This window comes from Tupaia chinensis, unplaced genomic scaffold, assembly GCF_000334495.1.
Source record: "Tupaia chinensis unplaced genomic scaffold, TupChi_1.0 Scaffold146177_1, whole genome shotgun sequence".
NCBI classification, from domain to species: Eukaryota; Metazoa; Chordata; class Mammalia; order Scandentia; family Tupaiidae; genus Tupaia; species Tupaia belangeri.
In genome coordinates, this window is record NW_006206032.1 from 1,836,407 (window position 1) to 1,863,200 (window position 26,794).

Genomic DNA, 26,794 nt, shown 5'->3' on the forward strand with positions numbered 1-26,794 from the left:
AAACACTGGCCAAATTTCTCCAGGAAAGATATTTCACCATCATTTTAGTATACTTTAGGAAAGTTCGATAAAACTGAATGAAATTCAGGACCAATAAACCATTCATTTGTTTATTCGATAAATATTTACCAAGCATAAAATAACCATGGTCCTTATCCCACCTGCTGCTTACAATCCCTAGTAGCAGTATTAAGACTTCTGCTATCCTTGTTGTTCTATCAGTGGAGGAAGGTATTTCATAGCCTCAATAGTTCACAACCTCAGTCCCAGGACACCAAGCTGCTGCCAGAAGACAGAAATGAGTACTCAGCAAGAAAAAGTATGCTGTTTCTTTCTTCTTTGTTCTCTCATCTTCTAAATCTCCAGTCAATTCCAAACAGGTCTTCTACTTAGGTTGCTTGAAAATAGGGCTGTTCCCCTTCAAACCAGTGACCAGAAGACCTGACTTTTTACTGAATGCTCTGTCTGCATGAGCCTCTGTCTATTCGTAGTACTTCCATATACATTCTGAAATGCAATCCTCAAAACTACTTCTCAGGGCTGGGGTGGAGCTATCACCCATTCTCCCATCTTGCAGGAAAGGAAGATGAAACAAGTGGTTATCCTTTCAATTATGTAGTGCTACCTAAATTATAAAACTTGGCGGAGCAGTGCAGCTGGAGAACAAGCATAAATCCTATTCTAGGGACCAGCAGTTGGCGTAAAGGCTATGTCGCTGGACTCCCATATAGTCGACAGCAGTTCAAGTTCCTGACCCAGTGGCTTAAACTGATGCCAGGTGGGCGTGCGTGCATGCCTAAGATCCCAAGAGGAGAATGGAGGAGAAGCGATTGGGGTGTGGCCATCACCCTGGGGGATGATTTCTTGCTTTCTGTCTCTCTGTCTCTCTTTCTGGTGAACGCACACTCTTTGTAGCAAAAAAAAACCTCTCCAAAAAAAAAAATGAATAAATCCTATTCTAGTCCATGTTATTCATTCTCTTATTGTGCACACGTTTACTGAGCAACCATGAGTAAATCACTGAGACACTGTACCAGGCCTTATAGAAAACTCAGAAAAGAACAGAGACAAGTCTCAGGGACCAGCAGTTAGTGTAATGGCTATGTCGCTGAATTCCCATGTAGTCAACCGTGGTTCGAGTCCCGGACCCGGTGGCTTAAATTCATACTGGGCGCATGTGCGTGTGTGCCCAAGATCCCGAGAGAAGAATGGAGGAGAAGAGATTGCAGCATTGCCTACCCCCCTGAGGGGTGATTTCTTGCTTTCTCTGTCTCTGTCTCTGTCTTTCTGGTGAATGCATGTGCCCTATAGAAAAAAACCTCTCTCAAAAAAAAAAAAGAAAAGAAAACAGAGCAAGTCTCTAAAACCTGGCATTTACAGTCTTACAAGGAAGATCTGATAAGTACGTAAGTAACTATAATATAAGCCAAAATATGACCCTTGCCAAAAGAGAGACATGGACAATAGTTCAAGAGTTCAGAAGTGGAGTAGTACCTAGAAGTACTCCCTCTTGTCTCAAATACTCTCTTGGAGTGTTACAGGACATAAATACAGTTTCTTTCTTCGATACCAGGATCTACTTCTATTGCATCACCTTACCCACTTCAGTATCACACACCCAGAGGGATAAGAGGAAGGACTGAAAGATAAAAGAATAGACAAAGGCTTATTTTTATTTTTCTGATGTGTTTTGTATGTTTCATTTGGAGGAGGAAGAGGAGAACAAAGAAGAGAGGAAGGAGGGGAGAAAAAGGAGAAGAGGAAAGGAGGAGGACAAACATGTAGGTGAGGGTGGGGAGGTAGGAAAGGGCCCAAAGTAAAACATGGGGCTCCTAAAAGCCCTCCTCACATATAAGCTTCTTGCCCCACGTCTTAGTAATTAAAGATTCAGTTGAGGGTTTTATAATAATTATTTTATTTTTAATATTATCATTATTCTTCAATTTGACCAGAGAGAGAAAGAGGGAGAATGAGAAAGCAAGCCATCAGGCCCAGACTTGAACCAGAGTCAACCATATGGGAATCCAGTGCCTTAACCATGCCACTTGCCAGTCCCAAGATTTATTTGAGATTAACAAACTCATCTCTTGGGGCCAGCAAGTGGTGTGGTGGTTAAGTTACTGGATTCTCACATGGCTGACTGCAGTTCAACTCTCAGAAATGGCAGCTTGAAAACTGCAACAAAATAAATAGATTTAAAAAATATATATATACACACACACATTAAAAAATATACACATACATACATACACATATACATACACACATACACACACACATATATATATATTTTTTAATCATCTCATTAGAAGAGTAAGGCTAGACAATGAGAGTTACACTAATCAAACAGCTTTCTTCCAAAAAAGATTAGTCCTCAAGTCTGTTTTGATTTGTAGGAGAGCTGGAGGAGAAGTCAGAGCACAAAGCCCTCAGGAGAGAAGAATGAAACTTGAATTTATGACCTTTGTTGCAAGCTAGGAGTGATGAGTCACCTACCATCAGAAGTTATCAGAGTTAATCATAATTACTTCAAAAGTATCTCATAGGGGACCAGCAGATGGCTAATAGCTATATGGCTGGACTCCTATGTAGTCAACCGTAGTTCAAGTCCCAGACTCAGTGGCTTAAACTCACACCAGGTTCATGTGCGTGTGTGCCTAAGATCCCGAGAGAAGAATGGAGAAGGGACTGCAGGGTGGCCATCCCCCGTGGGGGGTCATTTCTCACTTTCTGTCTCTCTTTCTGGCGAGCGCACGCACCATATAGCAAAAACCTCTCCCAAAAACAAAGTATCTAACACCATGGAGGCATGGTGGTTAAGGCACTGAACTCCCACATGGGCAACTGTAGTTTGAATCTCAGGCCTGGCAGCTTTCTATCTCTTTGACTCTCTCTCTCGTGAGTGCATGTGCCCTATAGCAAATTAAAAAATAATAATAATGATAAATAATATTAAATAAACAATTCTTTAAAAAATATTCCCCGTTGTTTACATTAATCATTAGGAGAAAATCTAAGCCTCCAAGTCACCCAGTATCATCTAGACACATGTCCCCATGCAGCTCTGTACTTCTGACAACAACTCAAGCTCATGGCCATCCCACACCCTCCCTACCCTTCCCGTGTCTCACTCCATGCAGATGTGTGTTCCCTTCCCAGTGAGATCTCCAACAGTCATGCCTATCCCATTCTCAGTCCCTGACCCTGCTTTATAGTTTCCCTCAGCACTTCTACTAAGCATCTACCTATCTTTTTGTCTACAGTGTATTTCCCTAGCAAGAATCTGAATGGATGTAAACTCTGGAAGGAAAAAGACTTTGTTTGCTATGGCAAACCAAAGACCAACACAATGCCTATATATATGAAGTATTTAATAGGCATTACTTGACTAAATAAATGGGAGGTACTTTTTCTTAACACTTTACTTGCCAAATTCTTAAATGAATAAACAGAGACATTTCCAAATAGTTCCCTAAAACATACATGATATACTGATACATACAAAAGATTTCTAAGAATATTTAAGTGGGAAAGACAAACAGGTACCAAAAGGATACAAATGACTAGCATCTAACCAGTTTCAAGAGGGTATACAGGAAACAATAATATGCAAAAGTTACATTACAGTACAAAGCAAGCTAGTTTTTCTTTCTACCAGATAAAAACACTTTCTTTTGACTTATTTGAACAATGGCAAAAGAAGAAAACAATAGAATTCTAACTTGATTCCTAACTATGATAATAAAAATTACTTTGAAAAATTATGTCTTAAGTAACTTTTATGTCTGTAAAAGAACATACATGTGTTTTTTTAGCCGTAAAGTTAAAGAGAAAGTGACTTACTCATTTCTCCTCTGTGACTTATCTCTTCTCAAAAACTCTTCTTTGATCTCAATCCTAAACATTTATTACTCCACCTTCTTTTTCACTGCCACTCTTCTCCAACTATGGTCTTTACCTTTTCAGTTTATTTTCTTATGTCCCATTCCCTTAATTCTCTGTCATGAGGGAACTATCCAGATATTCCACTGTCCCAAAAGCAAGCAATACATACTTACTTGTCAAATCCCACAGCCTTTCCCTTGTCTATATTTCTCTCCAGTCTGCTCTATACTGTGGAATGCACATGAGCACCCCATGTTCTTGACACCCCCAGCTTCCTGCCTGGCCTCTACGACCCATGCTGTCCTGCTCCTGCCACTAATTCTCTTCCTCACCACATCATCTATGTAGGCATCACCTCAGTTTTAAGCATAAGAGGTACAGACTATTATGGTTCTGGCTCTGTTAACTTCATTTATTCATTCAACGGATATTTACTGAGCATCTACTATGTACAAGATAACAGAGTAGGCTCTAGGGAAAAAGAATGAACAAGAGATATTTGGTCACTGCCATCAAAAACAAGCAAGTACAAAAAAAAAGGCTATGTTGAAATATCAGCAGCAAGACACATGCAGCTTGGAAATTAAAAATGATTTTTTTCCTTCCTTAACTTCCTTAGGAGTCAGTGTTTCAACAAGAGCAATCTGGAGCAAGAACATACCAGAGACAAAATAATTTATGAGGGAAAAAAAAAATGGAAAAGAAAAAGATATTACTCACTGATGTAAATGCCAGCAGCTCCTCTTCAGTTAACTTATGCACTGGGTTATTCTTTTGGAAATTTGTGCTTTAAAAGTGAAAAAAAAAAAGTAAATTAATTCTAACTAACAGCATACTGTAGCTAATAAAATATAATTTTTTAGAGGTTTCTGTCTTAGGGAATGTGTGCTCATCGGAGAGAGAAACATATAGACACAGTGTGAGAGAAATTGAGAAATCACCCCTCGGGGGATGGCCACACTGCAATCCCTTTTCCTCCACTCTCCTCCAGGTATCTTGGGCACACATGCACACACACCAGGTCCAGGACTCAAACCGCGTCGGCCATGTTGGAATCCAGCGATGTAACCACTATGCCATCTTTTGGTCCCAATGAAATATAAGTATTTAAAAAGTAAAGTAGGGGCTAGCAGGTGGCATGGGCGCGTATTTGTACAGGCCAAAATCCCAGAAAGAGAAGAGGAGGGATTGCAGTGTGGCCATCCCCACTGGGGGATGATTTCTCACTTTCCTTCTCTCTTGACTGTACATGCCCTATAGAAAAAAGCTAAAAAAAGAAAAAAGAAAAAGAAAAAGTAAACTACTTTATTCTAATATATTTTATTTTTATTTATTATTTTTTTGAAAGAATTTTTGCTATAGGGCACGTACACTCACCAGAAAGACAGAGAGAGACAGAGGGACAGGAAGTGAGAAATCATCCCCTGGGGGGATGGGCACATCGCAATCCTTTGTCTTCCATTCTCTTCTGAGGATCTTGGGCACACAGTAAATTAATTCTAACTAACATGCATACTGTAGCTAATAAAATATAATTTTTTAGAGGTTTCTGTCTTAGGGAATGTGTGCTCATCGGAGAGAGAAACATATAGACACAGTGTGAGAGAAATTGAGAAATCACCCCTCGGGGGATGGCCACACTGCAATCCCTTTTCCTCCACTCTCCTCCAGGTATCTTGGGCACACATGCACACACACCAGGTCCAGGACTCAAACCGCGTCGGCCATGTTGGAATCCAGCGATGTAACCACTATGCCATCTTTTGGTCCCAATGAAATATAAGTATTTAAAAAGTAAAGTAGGGGCTAGCAGGTGGCATGGGCGCGTATTTGTACAGGCCAAAATCCCAGAAAGAGAAGAGGAGGGATTGCAGTGTGGCCATCCCCACTGGGGGATGATTTCTCACTTTCCTTCTCTCTTGACTGTACATGCCCTATAGAAAAAAGCTAAAAAAAGAAAAAAGAAAAAGAAAAAGTAAACTACTTTATTCTAATATATTTTATTTTTATTTATTATTTTTTTGAAAGAATTTTTGCTATAGGGCACGTACACTCACCAGAAAGACAGAGAGAGACAGAGGGACAGGAAGTGAGAAATCATCCCCTGGGGGGATGGGCACATCGCAATCCTTTGTCTTCCATTCTCTTCTGAGGATCTTGGGCACACACACACACATGCCCGGCGTGAGTTTAAGCCACCGGGTCCAGGACTCGAACTGTGGTCAGCTACATGGGAGTCCAGCAACAGCCATTACGCTAACTGCTGGTCCCTATTCTAATATATTTTGAAGTGTATATTTTAATATTATGGCACTATATACAAGCACAGGTACAAGATTGCCAAAGTATAAAAAGTAATAAAATGTGAACAAATAAAATGTGGCTGATATATCAAATGTAAATGTAAGTTATCTTACTAGGGAAAAAAGACATCCAATTTGGAAATAAGTAAATTAATAAGGTACAAAATCCCATTTATTACACTCAGGCCTCCCATCAAAAAAAGAAAATATTACTGTAACCATTAGACGGGTAAAAACTAAGAAGTTGTTGAAGAGGTATAGCAATAGGCATTCTTAGATCTGGCTGATCCAAGTATAGCTGGCTTGGCAGAATTATTTTGGAAAAAAATATGTCACTATTTTATAAAGTGAATATTCACAAATCTGTGACTCAGTAATTTTAAACTCGTTTTAGAGCCAGAGAAATTCTTGAATGGGAGTATTGGTCAATATATACATAAATATTCATTTTAATATTGTGTGTAAGGAAAATCATAGATTATGATAAATTCATCCATTGGGATGCTATACTGCAATGTAAGTTGCAACTATATGTAATAACATGAATCAATGAAACACAAAAATCAGAGGAAAAAAAGCAAATCACAAAGGACTACATATCAAAGTACCACTTTCATAAAGCTCAAAAACAATGAAATTGAAGCAATTCACTTACAGGCATAAAAAATAAAAAATTAAAAGATAAATATGTGTTGTGGTGGTGTGTGTGTGTTTAAGTTTTCACCCTAGGGCACGTGTACTTGCTGGAGAGGAGACAGAGAGACACAGAGAAAAGGAAAGTGAAAAATCACCCCCTGGGGGATGGTCATGCCACAATCCCTTCTCCACCATTCTCCTCCTGGGATTTTGGGCACGCACGCACAAGTTCCTGGCATGATTTTCAAGCCTCCGGGTCCAGAACTCAAACCACAATCACCCATATGGAATTCCAGTGCCTTAACCACACCACCTGCTGGCCTCTAAATATATACATATTTTTTTAAAGGCAGGAAAATAACAAACATAACATTCAAAATAGCTGTTATCTTTTGAAGTGAGGCAGAATGAGATGTGAAAAAAGTTCATGAGGTGGGCTACTGGTGTTTGTAATCTTCTAGTTCTTACATTGGGTGGTGGGTTTCATGCGTGCTTGTATTATTACACTATATAACTTACATTTATATAGTATATAAATTATTTTTATGTAAATATTATATACATTATGAATGAGAAGACAATATCACCCTATAAAGTACTTTCTTACATTACTTCCTTTCCAATACTGTTTGGAGATTTTATGAGTATGAAATATTTGCATAATATTGCTTTTTTTTTCAGGTTTTTGCCATAGGGCATGTGCACTCTACCAAGATAGATATAGAGAGGAAATGTGTGTGTGTGTGGGGGGGGGGACCCAGGGGGACTGCCATACTACAATCCCTTCTCCATTCTCCTCTTGGATTTTGGGCATGTATGTACACCTGGCATGATTTTCAAGCCTCTGTGTCTCAGACCCAAATGATGTTATGCCATGTGAGAATCCAACACCCTTAACCAGCACACCACCTGCTAGACCCTTGTATAATCATTTATAAATGAACCTATTTTTATTGTTGGTAAAGAAAAATAAATGAGCAGGAAAGGGAAATATTATGAAATAATTTTGTTTTAAACATAGATCTCAGGCAGGCCCCAAAGCCTGGTGGTTAAGAGCCAGATCCCACATGGCTGACAGTGGTTCAAATCCTAGCCCCAGTTACTTGAAAAACATGCCAAGTACCTGTGCCTATATGCCCAAAATTTCAATAGGATCGAGAAATGGATAAGGTATTGCAGCATGATCATAAATAAATGTTAACGACAACAACAAAAAAATAATCTATTCCTAGCTAAGGTTAACTGAAGAAACTTTACTTATGAAAGACAGAGAAGAATGAGTACATCAAGTCACAGGAGAGTCGTAATCTCTAATCCTTTAAGACTGTTTAACTATTCTTTCTTGATCTTCATTAGCACTACAAAATTCCCTATTCACCCAGAGCTCTTGGGACCTCCTTGAAGAAAGATTTCCCCAAACGCAAGAAAACCAAGATACAAGGTGTTCAAAATAGCCAAGGTAGTCATTAACCTACCAGACTCCAAGGATAACAGCAAGCTCCTCAGCACAAAGGTCAGGCATCTGAAACTGTTCACAGTCTGCTAACTTTATCTCATTCAGAACTGTGTCGTCATTGAGCTCAAGATTCTGGTGGAATAAAAAAGTATTTGAACCAAAATTCAAATTAGATTCATTCAACGAAATAGTATGTATTAGATTGCTGGGGAGGGGATAAAGGTAATTACCTTTTTGTTTAAGATTACATAATGTTGACATATGGTCAATAGACAGCTTCCTGTGAAACTCTATTTGAGAGCGATTTATCTGGTAGAAATAGAAGATGTGCCATCTATACCTCAAGAATGCACTGACAACAATAAGAGGGAACAACCATAACTTTAATTGAGCTAGGTATGCAAAAGCTCCTCTGCTGACAATTTTACTTATATGTTTTGTTCATACAATGATCCTACACAACAGGCACTTCTATTTCCATTTAGAGATGAGGAAGTAAAGACCTGGACACTTCAAAAAGTTAACCCAAGGTCACAGAGTATGCAGCACCACCCGGATTCCAAACCAAATCTTTCTACTCTGTTTCTAAATATTAATCCAACACATCAACTCTCAGCTCTGTATCTCAATAGTATAATGTAATCAGCTAATAAACAATTTGTTGTTAATGATAGAAATACCAAATTGACAAGCTAATTCTAAAGTTTATCTGGAAAAGCAAAAGATCTAAAATGGACAAAACTCTTTGGGAAAAAAAAATGAGGACTTTTGAGCGCTTGATTTTAAGAATTACTATGAAGCCAAGACAGAGTGGTACTGCCATAAGAATGTACATATAAATGAACAGAGCAAAATGCAGTCCAAATTACAGATTCAGATAATTACAGTCAATAGATTTTCAAAGAAGGTACTCTGGTGATTCAACAGGAAAAATGTTTTCAATGTGTGATGTTGGCACAACTGAATATAATATGCATTTTGGAAAAAAATATGACCCTCCAACTTGTCTCATTAACAAAAAGTAAGACAAAATTGATAACAGACTCTGATGTAAAAAGATAAAAGGAGAAAAAGAAATCATAAAGAAAAGCTTCTGTGACCTTGGGGAACATAGACAATCTTTTTTTTATTTGAGATAGATTTTTGCTACAGGGTACGTGTACTTGCCAGAGAGACAGAGACAGAAAGTGAGAAATCAACCTCAGGGGAGATGGCCACACCACAATCCCTTCTCTATTATTCTCTCGGGATTTTGGGCATGCACACGCATGCACTCAGCATGAGTTCCAAGACACCAGATCTAGGACTCAAACCACAGTTGGTCACATGGGAGTTCAGTGATGTAACCATTATACCACCTGCTGGTCCCAAAATAGAGAGTGTTAATAAGGATATAGAACACATGAACTATAAAAGGACTTAATCAAAATATAAACCTCTATTCTTTGAAATTATTGTTAAGAAAATAAAAAGGAGGCCAACTGTTGGCATGGTGGTGAAAACAGCTGGATCCCACAGGGATGATCCTTTGGGTTGAGCCCTAGACCCAGCAGTGCGAAAAACATGCTGAGCATGTGTGTGCATGCCCCAAATCCCAAAAGGCGGGCGGGGGGAAAAAGCAAAAGGATTGTACTATGACCATTCCCTGTGGTAGGTACTTTTCCACCTTTCTTCTCTCACTCTGTCTCCCTCTTGTGAGTGCATGTGTCCGTTGGCAAAATTAAAACAAAAGAAGAAAAACAAAGCACAGACTCAAAGAATATATTCAAGAAACACATACCGAAAAGGAACTTGTATTGAGAATATGAAGAACTCAGGCCAGCAGGTGGCATGGTGGTTAAAGGTCTGGACTCTCATATGCCACGGGTTGAGTCCCAACCCTGGTGGCTTGCTTTCTCACTTTCTGTTTCTCTCTCTCTGGTCAAATTAAAAAAATAACAACAAATAAAATAAAATAATGCTTCGAAAAAATATGGAGGGACCAGCAGTTAGCGTAATGGCTATGTCGCTGGACTCCCACGTAGTCAACTGCAGTTTAAGTCGTGAACCTGATAGCTTAAACTCACACCGGGCGCGTGTGCATGCATGCCCAAGATCCCAAGAGAAGAATGGAAGAGAAGGGATTGCGGTGTGTCCATGCCCCCTGGGGAGTGATTTCTCACTGTATCTCTGTCTCTCTCTGTCTGGTGAGTGCACGAGCCCTCTAGCAAAAAAAAAAAATAAAAAAATAAAAAAAAACCTCTCCAAAAAAAGAAAAAAAAGAAATGAAGAACTCTCAAACTCAATATAAGAAAACAAATAACCCAGTTTTAAAAAGGGCATTGATGGGACCAGCAGTTGGCATAATGGCTGTGTCACTGGACTCCCATGTAGTCGACCACGGTTCAAGTCTCGAATCTGGTGGATTAAACTCACACTGGTTGCGTGTGCATGTGTGCCCAAGATCCCAAGAGGAGAATGGAGAAGAAAGGATTGCGGTGTGGTCAACCCCACTGGGGGTTGATTTCTCACTTTCTGTCTCTCTGTCTCTCTTTGTCTTCCTGGTGAGCACAAGCTCCCCATAGCAAAAACTTCTCTTTTTTTTGGGGGGGGGGAGAGATTTTCACTGTAGGGCGCGTGCGCTCGCCAGACAGACAGAGAGAGACATAGAGACAGAAAGCGAGAAATCACCCCCCGGGGGGGATGGTCACGCCGCAATCCCTTCTCCTCCATTCTCCTCTCGGGATCTTGGGCACGCACGCACACGCGCCCAGCGTAAGTTTTAAGCCACCAGGTCCAGGACACGAACCGCGGTCGACTATGTGGGAGTCCAGCGACATAGCCATTACGCTAACTGCTGGTTCCCCGCAAAAACTTCTCTTAAAAAAATAAAAAATAAGGGGTCATTGATGGGATTAGCAGACGGCATAATGGTTACATTACTAGACTCCCGCATAGTCCATCACAGCTCAAATCCTGGACTCGACAGCTTAAACCTCACACCAGGTGCATGTGCATGTGCATGCGAGAATGGAGGAGAAGGGATTGTGGTGTGGCTACCCCTGCTGGGGGGGGTGGTGCATTTTTGCTTTCTGTCTCTCTCTCTATATATCTCCAGCGAGTGTCCACAGCCAATAGCCAAAAATACTCTCTCTCAAAAAAAAGGGAGACATGGGACCAGCAGTTAGCATAATGGCTATGTCACTGGACTCCCACGTAGTAGACTGTGGTTCGCGTCCTGGACCCAGTGGCTTAAAACTCATGCCGGGCACGTATGCGTGCGTGCCCAAGATCCCGAGAGGAGAAGAGGGGAAGGGACTGTGGTGTGGCCATCCCACCTGGGGGGTGATTTCTCGCCTTCTGTCTCTCTGTCTCTCTCTGTCTGGTGAGCGCACGCGCCCTATAGTGAAAAACCTCTCAAAAAAAAAAAAAGGGACACAGACAATGCATGAAAGAAGATTATGAATTGGTAATAAGCATACAAAAAAATCTTCAACAATAGTAGTCAAAATAGAAAAAGTAATAAATATCAGAAATGAACTACTAGTATACACACAAATGATGGCATGGGTCTGTAACATTTCATACATTGCTGGTGGAAAAGTAAAAATGATAAAGCCATAGAAAACAGTTTGCCAGTTTCTTAAAATAATCTTATGTTTACTATATAAACCATTAATTCTACTCCTAAGTAGTTATCCCAGACAAATGGACGTGTATGTCCACACAAAGACATGTACATAAACATTCAGAGCCATTTTATCTGTAATAGCCCCAAACATGAAACAGCCTAAATATCTGTTAAAAAATAAACAGATTTCTGGGACCAGCAGTTAGCGTAATGGCTATGTCACTGGACTCCCATGTGGTCAACTGCAGTCCGTGTCCCGGACCCGGTGGCTTAAACTCACGCCAGGCACATGTGCGTGCGTGCCCAAGATCCCGAGAGGAGAATGGAGGAGAAGGGATTGCAGCGTGACCATCCCCCTGGGGGGTGATTTCTCACTTTCTGTCTCTGTCTCTCTCTGTCTATCTGGCGAGCGCACACGCCCTATAGCAAAAACCTCTCCTAAATAAATAAATAAATACCAGATTTTTAAAATTATGTTATATCCAACCAAAGGAATTCTATTCAGCAATAAAAAGGAACTACTGACATATGCAACAACATAGGACTCAAAAATATGCTAAAAAAGGAGCCAGATATAAAACTTATTGTATGATCTCATTCATATGAAATTCTAGAAAAGGCAAACTATCAGTAATCACAGAAAGCAGACCAGGGTGTTTGGCACTCTCAAACATTAATGGGAGGAATGTAAAACTGGTACAGTCAATTAGAAAAACAGTTTGGCAGTTTCTCATAAGGTTAAAAATACACTTAACCTCATGACCCAGCCATTCGGCTCCAGATACTTATCCCAAAGCATTAAAAACATACATTTACACAAAAACTCATACAGAGATTTAAGCAGTTTTATTCACAAGAGGCTGCTAGAAACAACTCAAATGCCCGGCAACGGAACTGATAACGCATTTGGTTTACGACTCAGCAATAAAGAGGAGCTAACTGTTGGTACTGCAACAGGGATGAAAACACGCCGAGCGACAGAAGCAGCCGTGAGAGAATACGCACTGTATGATTCTGTTTATTTGATGTTCTAGAAAAGGCAGATGTAATTTGCAATAAAAAGCAGTGCAGTGGAAAGGAAAGTGATTGCCTGTAACAGAGTATGAGGTGACTTTTGAAGTGATGGAAGTGTCCTATATTTTCAGTGGGGTAGTGGTTACTTGGGTGTATTTATCAAAACTCCAACTAAAGTACAGTTACAACAAGGAAGATCTTTAGGAGCCCCACAGAGCAAGGCAGAGACCCCCAGTATCAGAAGGCTAGCAATTACTATGACTAAGAGGTTGAGCTTTGAAAAGGGAGCTAAGGTAAGTAGTTCATCTGCCCAGCACAGATCAGAGAAACAGCTTTCCTTGTCTAGCCTCAAATTCAACGAACTCTAGGCCTAGTTTTTATCCATAAGGGTTCAAGAAAAAAGTACTGCAACCCCTAACAATGGGGACTAGGAAGAACACAAAACTTCAGGCCTCAGTCTTCACTGCAAAAGTCTCTCCCTGAATGAGCCCCCTTAAGAGGCAGGGCTGGGGGCCAGATGCTGCTGCAGCAGAAAAATGCAACTCTTCAAGGCAATATCACATGGGAAGGTTCCCAGTTCACATAGAGACTTCCCTGAGTATACAAGGCATAGACTTGTCTGTTATCTGGGGCAGCATGAAGGCTGGGCTCTCTGGGATCAGAACATATCAATATAACAGAGCAGTGTTAAATATTATGCAGAGGGGGCTAGCTTCCCTTAGTCGGTCGATTATGGTTCAAATCCAATCCTAGCAACATATTAGGTATGCAAGTGCACATGCCCAGGATCCTGATGGGATAGAGAAATGGAGGAAAAAGGACTATGGCATGACTAGCCCTATCGGGGGTGGGGGAGCAGGGTACTTTCTCTCACTCTCCATTATGTGCATACACCTTCTGATGTAAGACAAAAATACATAAATGCAAATAATGTCCTCCGTAGGAGCATCTAGAGGCCTATAAGTATATAAATTGACCAAGAGTTCTAAGTTCAAGCTACAACAGAATTCATTAGACAAGTCAAAAAAATACATATGAAGGCAGTAACCATTTCAATAATGACAGAATAACAAAAAGCAGATCATAAAATTAGTGAAAAGGAATTCTGATCATCTGTTTACATATTTACAGGAAACCCAAGAAATTTAGAGACTCTGAAGGTTCAAAAATACCCAGAGAAAGTACATAAGGATACAAATGTAGTAGCAAGTAAAAGAAATTACTCTACTCGGTCTACCTTTTATATGTCTTCAAGGAGGGAAAACTGTCCGCATAATTAATTTGTATTTACTGAATTCTAGAAGAAAAACATCATTTACCTGCACCTAAGAGTAGTTAAAAATGGCCTGGGACCAGCAGTTTGGCGTAATGGCTATGTCGCTGGACTCCCATGTAGTCGACCACAGTTCGAGTCCCAGACCCGGTGGCTTAAACTCACACCAGGCACATGTGTGCGTCCCAAGGATCCTGTGAGGAGAATGGAGGAGAAGGGATTGTGGCATGGCCATCCCCTCAGGGGAGGGGGGGATTTTTCACTTTCTGTTTCTCTGGCAAGTGCATGCCCCCTTTAGCAAAAACATTTCCCCCACCCAAAAAAAAAAAAAAACTTAAACACAAAAGTTCTCCAAACCCTAGTCACCTTGAAAAGGCTTAAGAAAGGAAAAAATAAAGTCTCTTTCCACCCCATTTAGCCTATCTACAGTATTCGCCTATTGAAATAGTTAGATGTACATGTTAACTGAATTAAATAACTTACAATCCTACATACCTTTGTTAAACGCTCCTGAGGAGTGGGTGCTGGACTGAATTCGCAATTTGAAAGGACATCTCCTTCCCTTCTTACATCCACAATCAGTTGTGCCACATAATTTTCCTGGAAACGTGTCCTTTTCCCCAAAGCACCTGGGGGAAAAAAAGGATATATATATATATAGATATATATATATATATTTATACACACACACACATACACACACACGTGTACATACACACACATATATTTGTCAATCAGATCTACTTCATAATCATGAAAAGTACTGGGTCATCAGAAAAGTCATAATGGATTTTCTCTTTTTCAGTGTAAAAATGCATCATGACTTTTCTGATGACCCAACAGTATTTTCGGAGTGCTTTAGAGTTTATATGGTGTTTTCTCCATTTCACATAAGAGACACATGAGGCCTAGTATATATTAAAATGACTTATAAAATTATAAAGCTAATAAGCTATGGTGCCAGGACTCAAACTCGAGTCTACATACTCAGTTCTGCACCAACTACCTCTGTCCTCGAAAATCAGTAACTCATCACGTGTTGTAGGTAGAAGACCATTATTACCCCCGTATAAATAGATGAAAACATGGAGGTCCCGAGACAGTCACTTGTTCACTATCACAGGGATTCTCAGTATCAGAGCCAGAGTCTAAAGCTTGGGTCTTCTTCAGGTTTTAAAACCTCTCAGTCTTTAAACTATCTGGCTTCATGTAACACCAACATTTTTTCATTATATCCCTGAAATAATTTGGTGAAGAATAACTGTTTTCTAATGACTTCAAGAGAAATAACATCCATTCTCTGGTAAGGGTTAGAATGACAAAGATCCTTGATTACAAAGACCAGTGTAAGAAGTCTGGATTCTATCCTGGGATCGATCTGGCTCTAAGTTATACATCAACCTTTTAAACATTTTAGGCTAAATAAAGCAACTGAAATGATTTAACACAGCTCACTATTTAAGGTTACAGTTGAGTAAAAGAAAAAAAAATTATAATGTGATTCTCGTTTTATTATATAGCATATTTTTAAGTTCATTAACCCTTACCTTAGAAAAGAAAAAATTACTATAAACTGGTAGCTATATCAAAAGTTAAAGCTAAATATACACAATACTGTGCCATGAATCTTAAAAATGGTCCCCAAAGAGCCTCCTAAGAGCAAAATTCTCAAAAAGAGAAATCTGTCACCAATTTCAAAAGTTATATTACATGTAACTATATTTTCAAATACAGACAATATTCCAACTTATATACAGCCATTGTTCCCAAAGCTGGATATTAAATTATTTTCCCCATACACTCAATCAGCTAAAGGTGCCTAAAATCCCAAACCAGCCCATTGAGTCAGATTTAACTCTTACTGTATTTTAAGAATTTTATTGATAGGACCTGCTCAATAAGAACACAGATTCTGGGACCAGCAGTTAGCGTAATGGCTATGTCGCTGGACTCCCACGTAGTCGACCGCGGTTCAAGTCCCGGACCCGGTGGCTTAAACTCACGCCGGGCGCGTGTGCGTGCGTGCCCAAGATCCCGAGAGGAGAATGGAGGAGAAGGGATTGCGGCGTGGCCATCCCCCCTGGGGGGTGATTTCCTGCTTTCTATCTCTCTGTCTCTCTCTGTCTGTCTGGCGAGCGCACGCGCCCTATAGCAAAAACCTCTCAAAAAAAAAAAAAAAAAAAATAAAAAAAAAAAAAATAAAAAAAAATAAAAAAAATAAGAACACAGATTCTGAGGCCAGTAAGTGGTATGGTGGTTAAGGTGCTAGACTCCCACATGGACGTGGCGTCTTGCTTTCTTGCTTTCTCACTTTCTCTCTTTCTTTGTCTCTGGCGAGTACACACACCCTATAGCAAACTTAATAAAATAATAAATAAAATAAAAACACTAAAATTTGAAAAACAAACAAACAAAACCCACAGAATCTGGGGCCAAAGAATAGGCCTAGTAAATAATGTAGACCTACCCTAAGGAATACAAATAGGTTCACAGATAGGCGGTCATATCCTAGAATGCCCAGCCCAGGTTCAAACAGGTATAAATGGCATGATCAACTGATTACATCTGACTTTCATTATTTTACTCAATACTGGGGCCAGCAGATGGCATAGTGGTTACGTCTCTGGACTTTCACATGGCCAACTGTGGTTCGAGTCCCAGGCCTGGTGCCTAGAAACTCATGACAGACTCACGAGCGTGCGTACCCAAGATCCTAGAAAGAGAATGGAGAAAGGATTAGCAGCATGGCCATCCCCTCCTGGGACGGGGGGGTGGGGGAGTAGGGAATTTCTCACTTCTCATTGTCTCTGTCTCTCTTTCCAGGAGGACATATACCCTAAGGCAAAAACCTCTTAAAAATTTTACTCAATATTGAATACCGATTATATTGTAAATCATTACACACAGAGCACTTCATAAAAAGAAAACAGTGTTTCTAACTTGGCATTCAGAAGAAGCACAGAGGTTTTAGGAGAAATTCTATAATTTTTATTCATTCATTCAACAGATATTTATTGAGAACTTACTAACGTCAGAGTTCTAAGGCATTAAGAAACTTCAAGTAAACAAAGCAGTCAACATTTTCCACTCATGGAATACAAAGTACAATACAAAAACAGTGGAACGAAAACATTATGTGGGAATTTAGAAGAAGGGGCCACGCAGAGAGGCCAAGTTACACTTGGGAGACAGTGAGGCGCTGAGGCCTACACCAGAACCAAATGGACAAGAGCCCACCGTGCACTGCCTAGCTGCTCTCTACTACTATCACAGTCCAAGTGTACTAGAACAATAACTTAGACTCTCTAGGAATAAAGAAAACACATCATTTCAAATGTGTTCTACAATTGTGAAATATTTTTTAGGTTTATGCCATAGGACATGTGCATGCGCGAGAGGATGATGGAGAGAAGGAAAGAGAGAAATCATCCCCCTCCCCCAGGAAGGGATGGCCATGCTGTAATCCCTTCTCTATTCTCCTCTCAGGATTTTGGGCATGCAAACACACATGCCTGGTGTGATTTTTCAGGGCTTCGGGTCCTGGATTTGATTCGCATTGCCATGTGGGAGTCCAGAGCCTTAAACACCATGTCACCTGTTGACCTGTACAGTTGTGAATTTTTAAATAAAATCTTTAAAATCTGCTTTTGTAAAGCAGAGACTAGGACACAGAAAATAAATTCTAACATGCGATACAAACTCCCAATGTATACATTACTTTTACCATAAAAATAAAGTTAATTATCCACATATAATTAAAGCCTTACCTGTCAAATCAATTTGTAATTTGCCAATGTCTTTGGCAATAGTGAACTGATCTTTTGCCTTTTTATACTCATAATAATATAAAAATATATAACCACATTCCAGATGAAATTGAATAGCCAAATATCGACCTGAATCACCCACAAAAAGATTCTCTAGTTTCATCACTGCAAGACAAAAGAGAAAACATTAAAAAAATTATGATGAGAATAAAAATTATCAAGTAAAATGTGGACTCCATAATATTACATAGTTTCTGTTCATAAAGAATTTTAAAAGAAGTGAGGAAAACTATAAATAGAGTCAACAGAGAGCACTCTCTAAGCACTTACTTGCTCAAACATGAAGCTAAGGACATTGTATATATTACCCCTGTTATTCCACACAGTCCTAGGAGACATGGTTCATAACCCTGTTTTTTTTTTGTTGTTGTTTTTTGTTTTTTTTGGGTTTTTTTTGGAGAGATTTTCACTGTAGGGTGCGTGCGCTCGCCAGACAGAGAGAGACATAGAGACAGAAAGCGAGAAATCACCCCCCAGGGGGGATGGTCACGCCGCAATCCCTTCTCCTCCATTCTCCTCTCGGGATCTTGGGCACGCACACACACGCGCCTGGCGTGAGTTTTAAGCCACCGGGTCCGGGACACGAACCGCGGTCGACTACGTGGGAGTCCAGCGACATAGCCATTATGCTAACTGCTGGTTCCCGTTCATAACCCTGTTTTAACCAGCCAGAGGGCACATATGCTCACCGGACAGAAACAGTGGGAAAGTGAGAAAGCACACGCTTGGGAATGGTCACACTACAATCTCTCTCCTCCATTTCTCTCCCCTTTCAAGATTTTGGGCACACATGCATGCACACGTGCCAGGACTCCAGCAGCACAGTAGACCAGAGGGATCTGGCTGCCCAACCACACCACCAGCTGGAACAATCCTGCTCTTTCTCAGAATGTTTGACCCAGCTACAGTGGCGGCATGGTGGTAGTATTATGGCTGTACAGTTGTGCATATATTATGGTTGTGCCACTGCACAATGGTAGAGTTGTATGAAAGGCCCAGGTTGCAACTGACCGGAACACTTGGGATACATATGGCTGTACTCCTGACTAGCTGGGGGGCTCTCATGAAAGAAATGAAATATGAAGTATTAATACAAAGTATCAAATGAACCTGTGAGAGTTAAACAATTCAGAAAATCTGTTAAAGAGGAGATCATTTTAGTTTCCTTCATAGAGAAAAGCTATCTCCCAACAAAAACGGAAACACATGGACATCCATATATATGTAAGATAATACGAGTTTCAAAAAGAGAACAAAACTGTAAGTATGAAAGAGCAAAGACTAGAATAGGCCCTGTGACACTGGGTTGGAATTAGCAATAACGATATAAATTTATGGTTCCAAAATATAAAGAAATAGAGATTTGCAAACGTATGTACGTACACACATGCACACACACACACACACACACACACACACACGCACATATCTTCCTAGCTGTGTTCACTGAAAGGATTTTAAAGATTTTAAAGGAACTACAACTGGTTAGAGACATTACTGATTGTAAGGCTGGAGCAAGGAAATGTGAAATGAAGCTAAAACACCTTTTTATGTGGAAAGGACATAGACCTAGTTTGAACAAGCTCCCACTGGCCAAATCTGGAATAATTTGAACAACAAAATAGTGTCAGTCATAGGGAGGCAAAGCATTAATGGCACAAAGAAATGTGGTATTATCTGTTGAAGATCTTTTGTAGTTTTATCAACTGTACTAGGGAGAAATGTTCACCTGTTGAAATATCCATTTCATAAGCCAAATAATAATGTGATTGAATATATAAAAGAAAATGAAATAAAAAATAAAAATAAATAAAATTTAAAAAAAATAGTGTTATTCACAGATGACAATCCAGTGCCTAAATCAGGAGTCTATGAGTCCATACTAATATCATTATATAAATGAATAAATTCAAAATTTGTTAGAGAATAGAATTTTTTAAAGGAATTATTTATTTTATTTAATTTATTATTACTCAGTTTGACCAGGGAGAGACAGAGAGAAAAAGAGAGAGAGAAAGCAAGCTACCAAGTCTGGGACTCGAACCATAGTCAGCCATGCAGGAGTCCAACACCTTAACCACCATGCCACTTACCAGCCCCTGGGAACAGAATATATATGAGGTCTCTAAGTACCTTACCAGAAAACACTAATTATAAAGAGAAAATGCATAACTTTATAGTTAAAAAGACTGGCAGATGCCACATTAATCGAGTGACCAAAGTCAATATCACTGGAAATAAGGACAAAATAAAATTGTGTAACTGTTGATAAGATACAGTGAGAATAGCACAGCATGACTTGGGTGGTATTTCTAGATACAAAGAGACTAAAGGAATATGACAACTGAATGCAACACAATTCTGGATGGGATCATTTTTACTATCAAGGAAATTTTTAGGACAACTGGTGATCCTGAATGGCTGTAATCAAATAGCAGTCATGTATGGCTGCTAGTTTCCCAAGTGTGGTAGCTGTCTTACAGCTGTATACAAAAAGTCTGTGGAAGGCACGCTAAAGTATGTGAGAGGGATGGGCATCATGTCACCAATTATTCTTAAATAGTTTAGGAGAAAATAATTCCTTGTATTATTCTCATTACATTTATAGAAGTTTATAAGTGTGTCAAACAAACAAAAATCACAAAAACTATTGGCAATTTAAAGAAATAATTAAGAACATCTCTTGCCTTTCTCACATGAATGATAAGTTAGGATTATCAAACAGCCCCAATGAGGATGAGTTCTTCTTTTCAAAAGAATCCAGCCACTTAGCATACTGGTTAAGTGCTGTGCGTTGGGAGACAGATCTCACATGGCCAACCAGAGTTCAAATCCCAGTCCTAGCAGCTTGAAAAACATGTCAGGCATGTTTGCATGTGTACTCCAAATCTTGATGGGATAGAGGAAAAAGAATCGTGGCATGACCATGCCTCATGGGGGGGAGGGTGCTTTCTCTTTCTCTCTGGCTAGCACATGCATACTCTGACAATTCAAAATAAATAAGTAAGTAAAGAAATAAATAAAAGGATGGAATATTAAAAAAAAATTTCTATGGGAGAAAAGCAAATGTAATTACTGAGGAAAAATGCTGGTTTTGTTTTGTTTTTAGGCAGGGTCTCACTGGCATGATCCTCCTGTCTCAGCCTCCCAGTCATAATCAGCCTTTAGGTTGGATCAGGAATCAAACCTAGAGCCCCCACCTGCAATGCACAGCATCTTAGCAGCATATACAACGAAAACCAGGCCCCTACATTTTTTTTTTTAATTTAGATTTTTGCCACAAGCACTCACGAGAGAGAGAGACAGAGAGAGTGAAAAAACATCCTCCAGAAAAGTGCAATCTTTCCTCCTCCATTCTCCTCTCGGGATTTTAGCCAGGCATATGCACGCACCCAGCATATTATTCAAGCCACTGGTGGTAGACTCAAACCGTGGAGTTGGCCACGTGGGATCCAGTACTCTAATCACCATACCACCTGCTGGCCCAAAAATCTTGTTTTAATTAAATATCACATTGGCCAGGGAGAAAAAAGGCCAAAAATTAAGCTGAGAGTAATTTAAGGTTTTCAGAGAAGAAGGTAGAAGAGAGGGAAAATAGAGAGGAAAGGTTGAAGGAGAAGTCATGAGATTGGAATTTAGAAAAGCAATTCATCATGATATTCGGGAGAAAGAATGAAGGCCAAGAACAGCCTACATGTCAGGTGCAATCCTCCAGAGATGACGTAATGATGACAGTAACTGGAGAAAGAAGAAAAGGCCTATCCTGTCATTCTCCACTTCTCATCAGCAGCGCCACCCAATACAAATTACCATGGTGATGTTGGATGTCCAAATGGTAACCATTAACCATTTGTGGCTTCTGAGTATTTGAAATGTGGCTAGTAAAATTGAGGAACTGAATTTTTAATTTCATTAAATTTACCCTATTTAAATAGCCATATGTGACTACTATTGAGTTGTTGGAAAAGTCATGAGTATTTTTCTATGTTTTTCTAAGCAAAATGTGTCATGCCTTTTCCAATGACCCAATATTATGGACAGTGCAACTCTAGTTATCAGCAAGAGAATAAAAGTTTTCTTTTCATTTATAAAAAAAGAAGTACTTGGTAGCAATTTTGAATTCTAACAATGGAATGAGCTGCTTCTCAAAGTAATCTCTGAAAGTGCCCAAGAAAAAAATGTAATTTTTTTTTTAATATAGTTTGCTATAGGGTACATGAGCTTGCTGGAAAGAGAGAGAGAGACTGTGAGAGAAGGGAAGTAAAAATTCAACCCCCAGATGGGATGGTCACATGGCAATCCCTTTCTTTCCATTCTCCTTTCAGGATTCTGGGCATGCATGTACACACAGCCAGCACATTTTTCAAGCCACCAGGATGGAACTCGAACCACACAGTCAGCCACACGGGATCCAGTCACCTTAACCTCCACACCACCTGCCGGCCCAGGAGATAACTTTTTTAGAAACGAGCTTACAATAAGGATGGGTGAGAATGTGGACTATGCAAAATCATATTATTTTACATCTAGAAAGGATTAAAAGACCATTTTACAAGGAAGGAAACCTTGGCTTGAAAGTCAAATGAGTTGCAAGAGGTCACACAGGGACTCGGGAACAGAGTAGGAATTAATAGCCAGATTTTAAAATGCTATGTCCTGTTGTGCTGATTGCAATGATTTTACAAGTGTAGATTATATGTAAAATGTCATTGTACCCTGTGAAATGAGTCTTATATTTGAAGATTTAGAACAGGGCTTGCTATGGAGTCCACGCTATAGAAAAGTTTGTTGCATTACCCCTATTAGTCACTAGGTTAGCTACTAGTTATTAGTACTGCTTTACTGACCAGCTTAGGGAAATGCTATGGAAGGAAGGGTGAGCAGGACTTGGAGTCAGAATTTCCAAATCAGTATTTCTGGTTCTCAGACAACTTCTAAGAATCTTGATTCCTTGTAGTTAGCTAGACAAGATCATCTTTAATGGGCCTTGCCAAAGTAAAGATTTCAGACTAGGATAAGAGCTTGTAGGAATGGAAAAAAGGGAAAGATATGGGACCCTAAGGAAGAACTGATAAGATCTAAAAACTGGTCATATACGGAAAGATGGAAAACAATGAGTCAACCATGAACACAAAGTTTTGTGCTTTGGATGATTCATGGTTTAAATAAAAAGAGCAGCATGTTGACTCAATAGACATATATTTATTATTTTAATAAATCAGTAAATTCTCCATGGAAAAGACTATCATGACCTCTGGATCAAATGTCAAATAGTACAGTCAAAAGGAATGCTAAAACCAAAATTTCTTCTCATGAGATTTTAATGCTACGTTAAAATGAAATCCCTACAGATAATTATAATTACAGATAATCATATTTAGTATATTTAATAATATTCATTCCAAAATATCAAATTTATGAAAAATAAGTCAATGTATACTCCAGCCACCCAGAGACTAATCTCTTGAACAACTCTTTCCATGGGGAAACAATCTAAACCCAGAACCACAGAGTTGCCTGCAGATGTCAGAGCAGAACTCGCTGATACAGCATTTTAACCTGTTTTCTCTTAGTGAATTCATGAGCTCATCCTCAACTATGCAGTCTTCAACAAGTTTATGGAAAAGCATGTTATGAGAAGACTATGCATAAATACCAAAATCTTTTGCACCAAAATAAACTCATACTTTAATGCCATGTTCCACAAACTTTTAAAAAGTCCCCTTGTAGCTAGACTGAAATGTTACAGCTCATACACTACGGGGAACACATTTTCAGCTTTGTATCCCACAGTAAACTGGGTGCCCTTAAGTAGTCATCAGAGAATCACAGTTTTATCTAGTGTCACATCCAAAAGAATGTCTTGGGTCATGCTGGGGAATATATTTTTCAAGATTCTTTTTAAAAAATTATTTCTTTATTTAATTTCATTTGTTATTATTACTTATTTTATAATTTTACCAAAGCTCTCAGAGAGAGCACAAGAGAAGGGGAAAGTGAGGAAGCAAACCACCAGGCCACGTGGGAGTCCAGCATTTAAACCACCATGCCACCTGCCAGTCCCATATTTTTCAAGATTCTAACCTACTCCTTTCATAGATGTGATCAGCCCAGCAAAGTTATGCTCATATTCTGATAGGCTCTATTACACTATAATATACTGATGTAACATTCCTGGACAAAAATGAAGATCATAGTTGTTCATAAAATCTTCTGCTTATGTTTCACAGACTTAAGAAAATCTGCCAACTTTTTGATGACCTCTTCAGGGGCAATATTCCTTCTCTGGACAATGAACAGTATCTCAGCTATAACTGACTGATGGGTTAACCTCTGAGTCAAATCCCAGAACAAACATTTTACAAATAAAATAGTTTATGAAACATTACAGTTTAATACTTTTTGCAGACCTATTTAGACAATAGCCAAAATGCACCAAGCTATGACTAGATAAAATGAAAACTGTCTTTGATTAGCTTAGTATAGCAATAATACCATTCTTAGTTGCGAGGCAAAGAAACTGAGATGCAAACTACACTGAAGAAAAGAACTGAGCCCGCCGGGGTAATGAATCACTTAGGAGTCATATTTTCCAGATATTGTACTTAATACGTTCTATTTTGGAACTTAATTTTAACCCTTAGACTAGAATTCTCTTTTTTGTTTATTTATTTATTTATTTTAGTTTGCTAAAGGCCACATGCACTCACCAGAAAGAGAGAAAGCACCCCCCAAGGGGAATGGCCGTGCTGCAATCCCTTCTCTTCCACTCTCCTCTTGGAATTTTGGGCATGCACGCACACATGTCTGGTGTGTCTTACAGGCTGCCAAGTCTGGGATGCAAACTGCGCAATCAACCATGTGGGATCCAGCGTCCTTAACCCCCACATCACTGGCCAGCCCACTGAATTCTTTGGAAAACATACCATACGGTTTCTACCCTTTAAAAGATAATGTAAGAAAGGTATTTTTTTTGTTCTTAATTATTAAGCCTCATCATTATAAAGATAAGTCACTGAGATGTGGCAAAGATGTAGCCATAAATTGGGGCTAGCAGGTGGCATGGTGCTTGAGCTGCTGGACTACCACATGGCTGACCATAGTTTGAGTCCCAGACATAATGACCTACCTTCTCACTTTCTCTCTCTCTCTCTCTCTCGTGTGCATGGGCCCTATACTAAAAATAAAAAAAATTAATAATGAATAAAATTAAATAATTTTTCTTGGAGAGGTTTCTGCTATAGGGCACGTTCACTTGGAAAAAGACAGCTAGAGCCAGAGAGACAGAAAGCGAGAAATCACTCCTCCCCGGGGGGATGGCCACACCACAATCCCTTCTCCTCCATTCTCCTCTTTGGATCTTGGGCACGCACACACATGCATCCAGCGTGAGTTTTAAGCCACCGGGTCCGGGACTTGAACTGCGGCCAACTACATGGGAGTCCAGTGACATAGTCACTACACCAACTGCTGGTCCTTAAATAATTATTAAAAAAAAAATACATAGCCATTGAAATATGGAAGAAATATGATATTTCCCTATAGCAAGTGCATCAAACTAGAGTTCCTTTAAAAGAAAAATCATTCAGTTACACACCTTGCTTTTGCTTTATTTACCAATTTCCATAAAAAATATAATGACGCAGCCCAAATGCTGTGGCTCGGCAGTAATGCAAGTGTGTTGCAGGACTGTAAGTCACGTGGCCAGGCACAGGGTTTCGGACTCCTAGGTCAGCCTAGAACACATCAGCTTCAGGTGCAGCACCCAGTATTCTAAAGAGCTAGAGAGCTAGAAAGGGGGATCATGGCATGAAGAGACCCTACTGAGGGTGCTTCCTCCTCTTTCTCACACATGGCCACATAGATGCCTGCACATTATCTATCATAAGAAAAGTGTAAGGAAGCACAGGTAACTGTGTAAGAGCCTGTGCAGTATCATGAAAAGGCCTTTTTATAAAATAAAACAATGGGCTGAAGCCTGATGCCATCTTCTTCCAAATCCTTCCATTGTCCTCTAGAAAAATCCACTCCACTTCCCATTGCTATCAATGACATCCAGCTTCTCCCTGGCTTTCAAAACTTCACCCAGTTTCATGAACTGAAAAGCTTATACAAGATTGTTTATGAGTATACCTCGCATCATTTCAAATACACGTGCTGGCATGAGTGGATGAAGATTTAGACTACAGCTTTCATTTTACTGAAAATAGAAAGAGGACAATATGTATGATTGATGGGGCTTCAGGTCTTAATTTTCTCCAAGTCCATTTCATTTTCAAGAGGACTCTACATCTAAGCAACAACTATTATGAGAAGATTCAAAGTCCCATTTATTGCCTCTATAGGACCAATGTTCTCATAACTTCTACAGTACCTTTCTTTTTTAATTTGGCAGAGTATGTGCATGCACTCACCAGAGAGTGAGGGTAAGGGAGAAAGCACTCCTCCCCTAATGGGAAGTGCTCACACTCCATCGCTTCTCTTCCATGGAGAAATGTTGGGATGTGGGGTGTGGGAGGCTGTGCACCAGCGAGTCTGCCGAGGTTTCTCAGAGAGCAAACAATTACCATGATTGGTTCCCTTCCAAAAACCTGACCTTCGAAACCTTGCTCTGATTGGCCACTAGAATCCCTCAAATTTGCATATCCGGCACCTCATGATTGGTCCAAAAGCAACCAATCATAATCCACCATTAACAACCAATCACGGCCCACCGTTTACAACCCACCAGAGTGTATATAACCACGATGCCTGGCCCACAGTAGCCAGACGACACAGACGACTGAGAAG

General features: G+C 39.7%; 1 protein-coding gene across 4 annotated transcripts in view; it reads right to left on the reverse strand.

Annotated features, from left to right (window-relative positions):
- TTC27 (tetratricopeptide repeat domain 27) overlaps window positions 1–26,794 on the reverse strand; it is a 182,242-nt gene that overhangs the window by 130,203 nt on the left and 25,245 nt on the right. For all 4 annotated transcript variants that reach the window (XR_003547960.1, XM_014584280.2, XM_014584281.2 and 1 more), the window contains exons 6-9: window positions 17,945–18,109; window positions 14,673–14,806; window positions 8,300–8,412; window positions 4,606–4,672 (exon numbers count right to left, since the gene is read on the reverse strand). Coding sequence is in view for 3 of the 4 variants with exons in the window: in XM_014584280.2 (XP_014439766.1) it covers window positions 4,606–4,672; window positions 8,300–8,412; window positions 14,673–14,806; window positions 17,945–18,109 (479 nt within the window). In the remaining variant the exon portion in view is untranslated. The remainder of the gene's footprint in view (window positions 1–4,605; window positions 4,673–8,299; window positions 8,413–14,672; window positions 14,807–17,944; window positions 18,110–26,794) is intronic.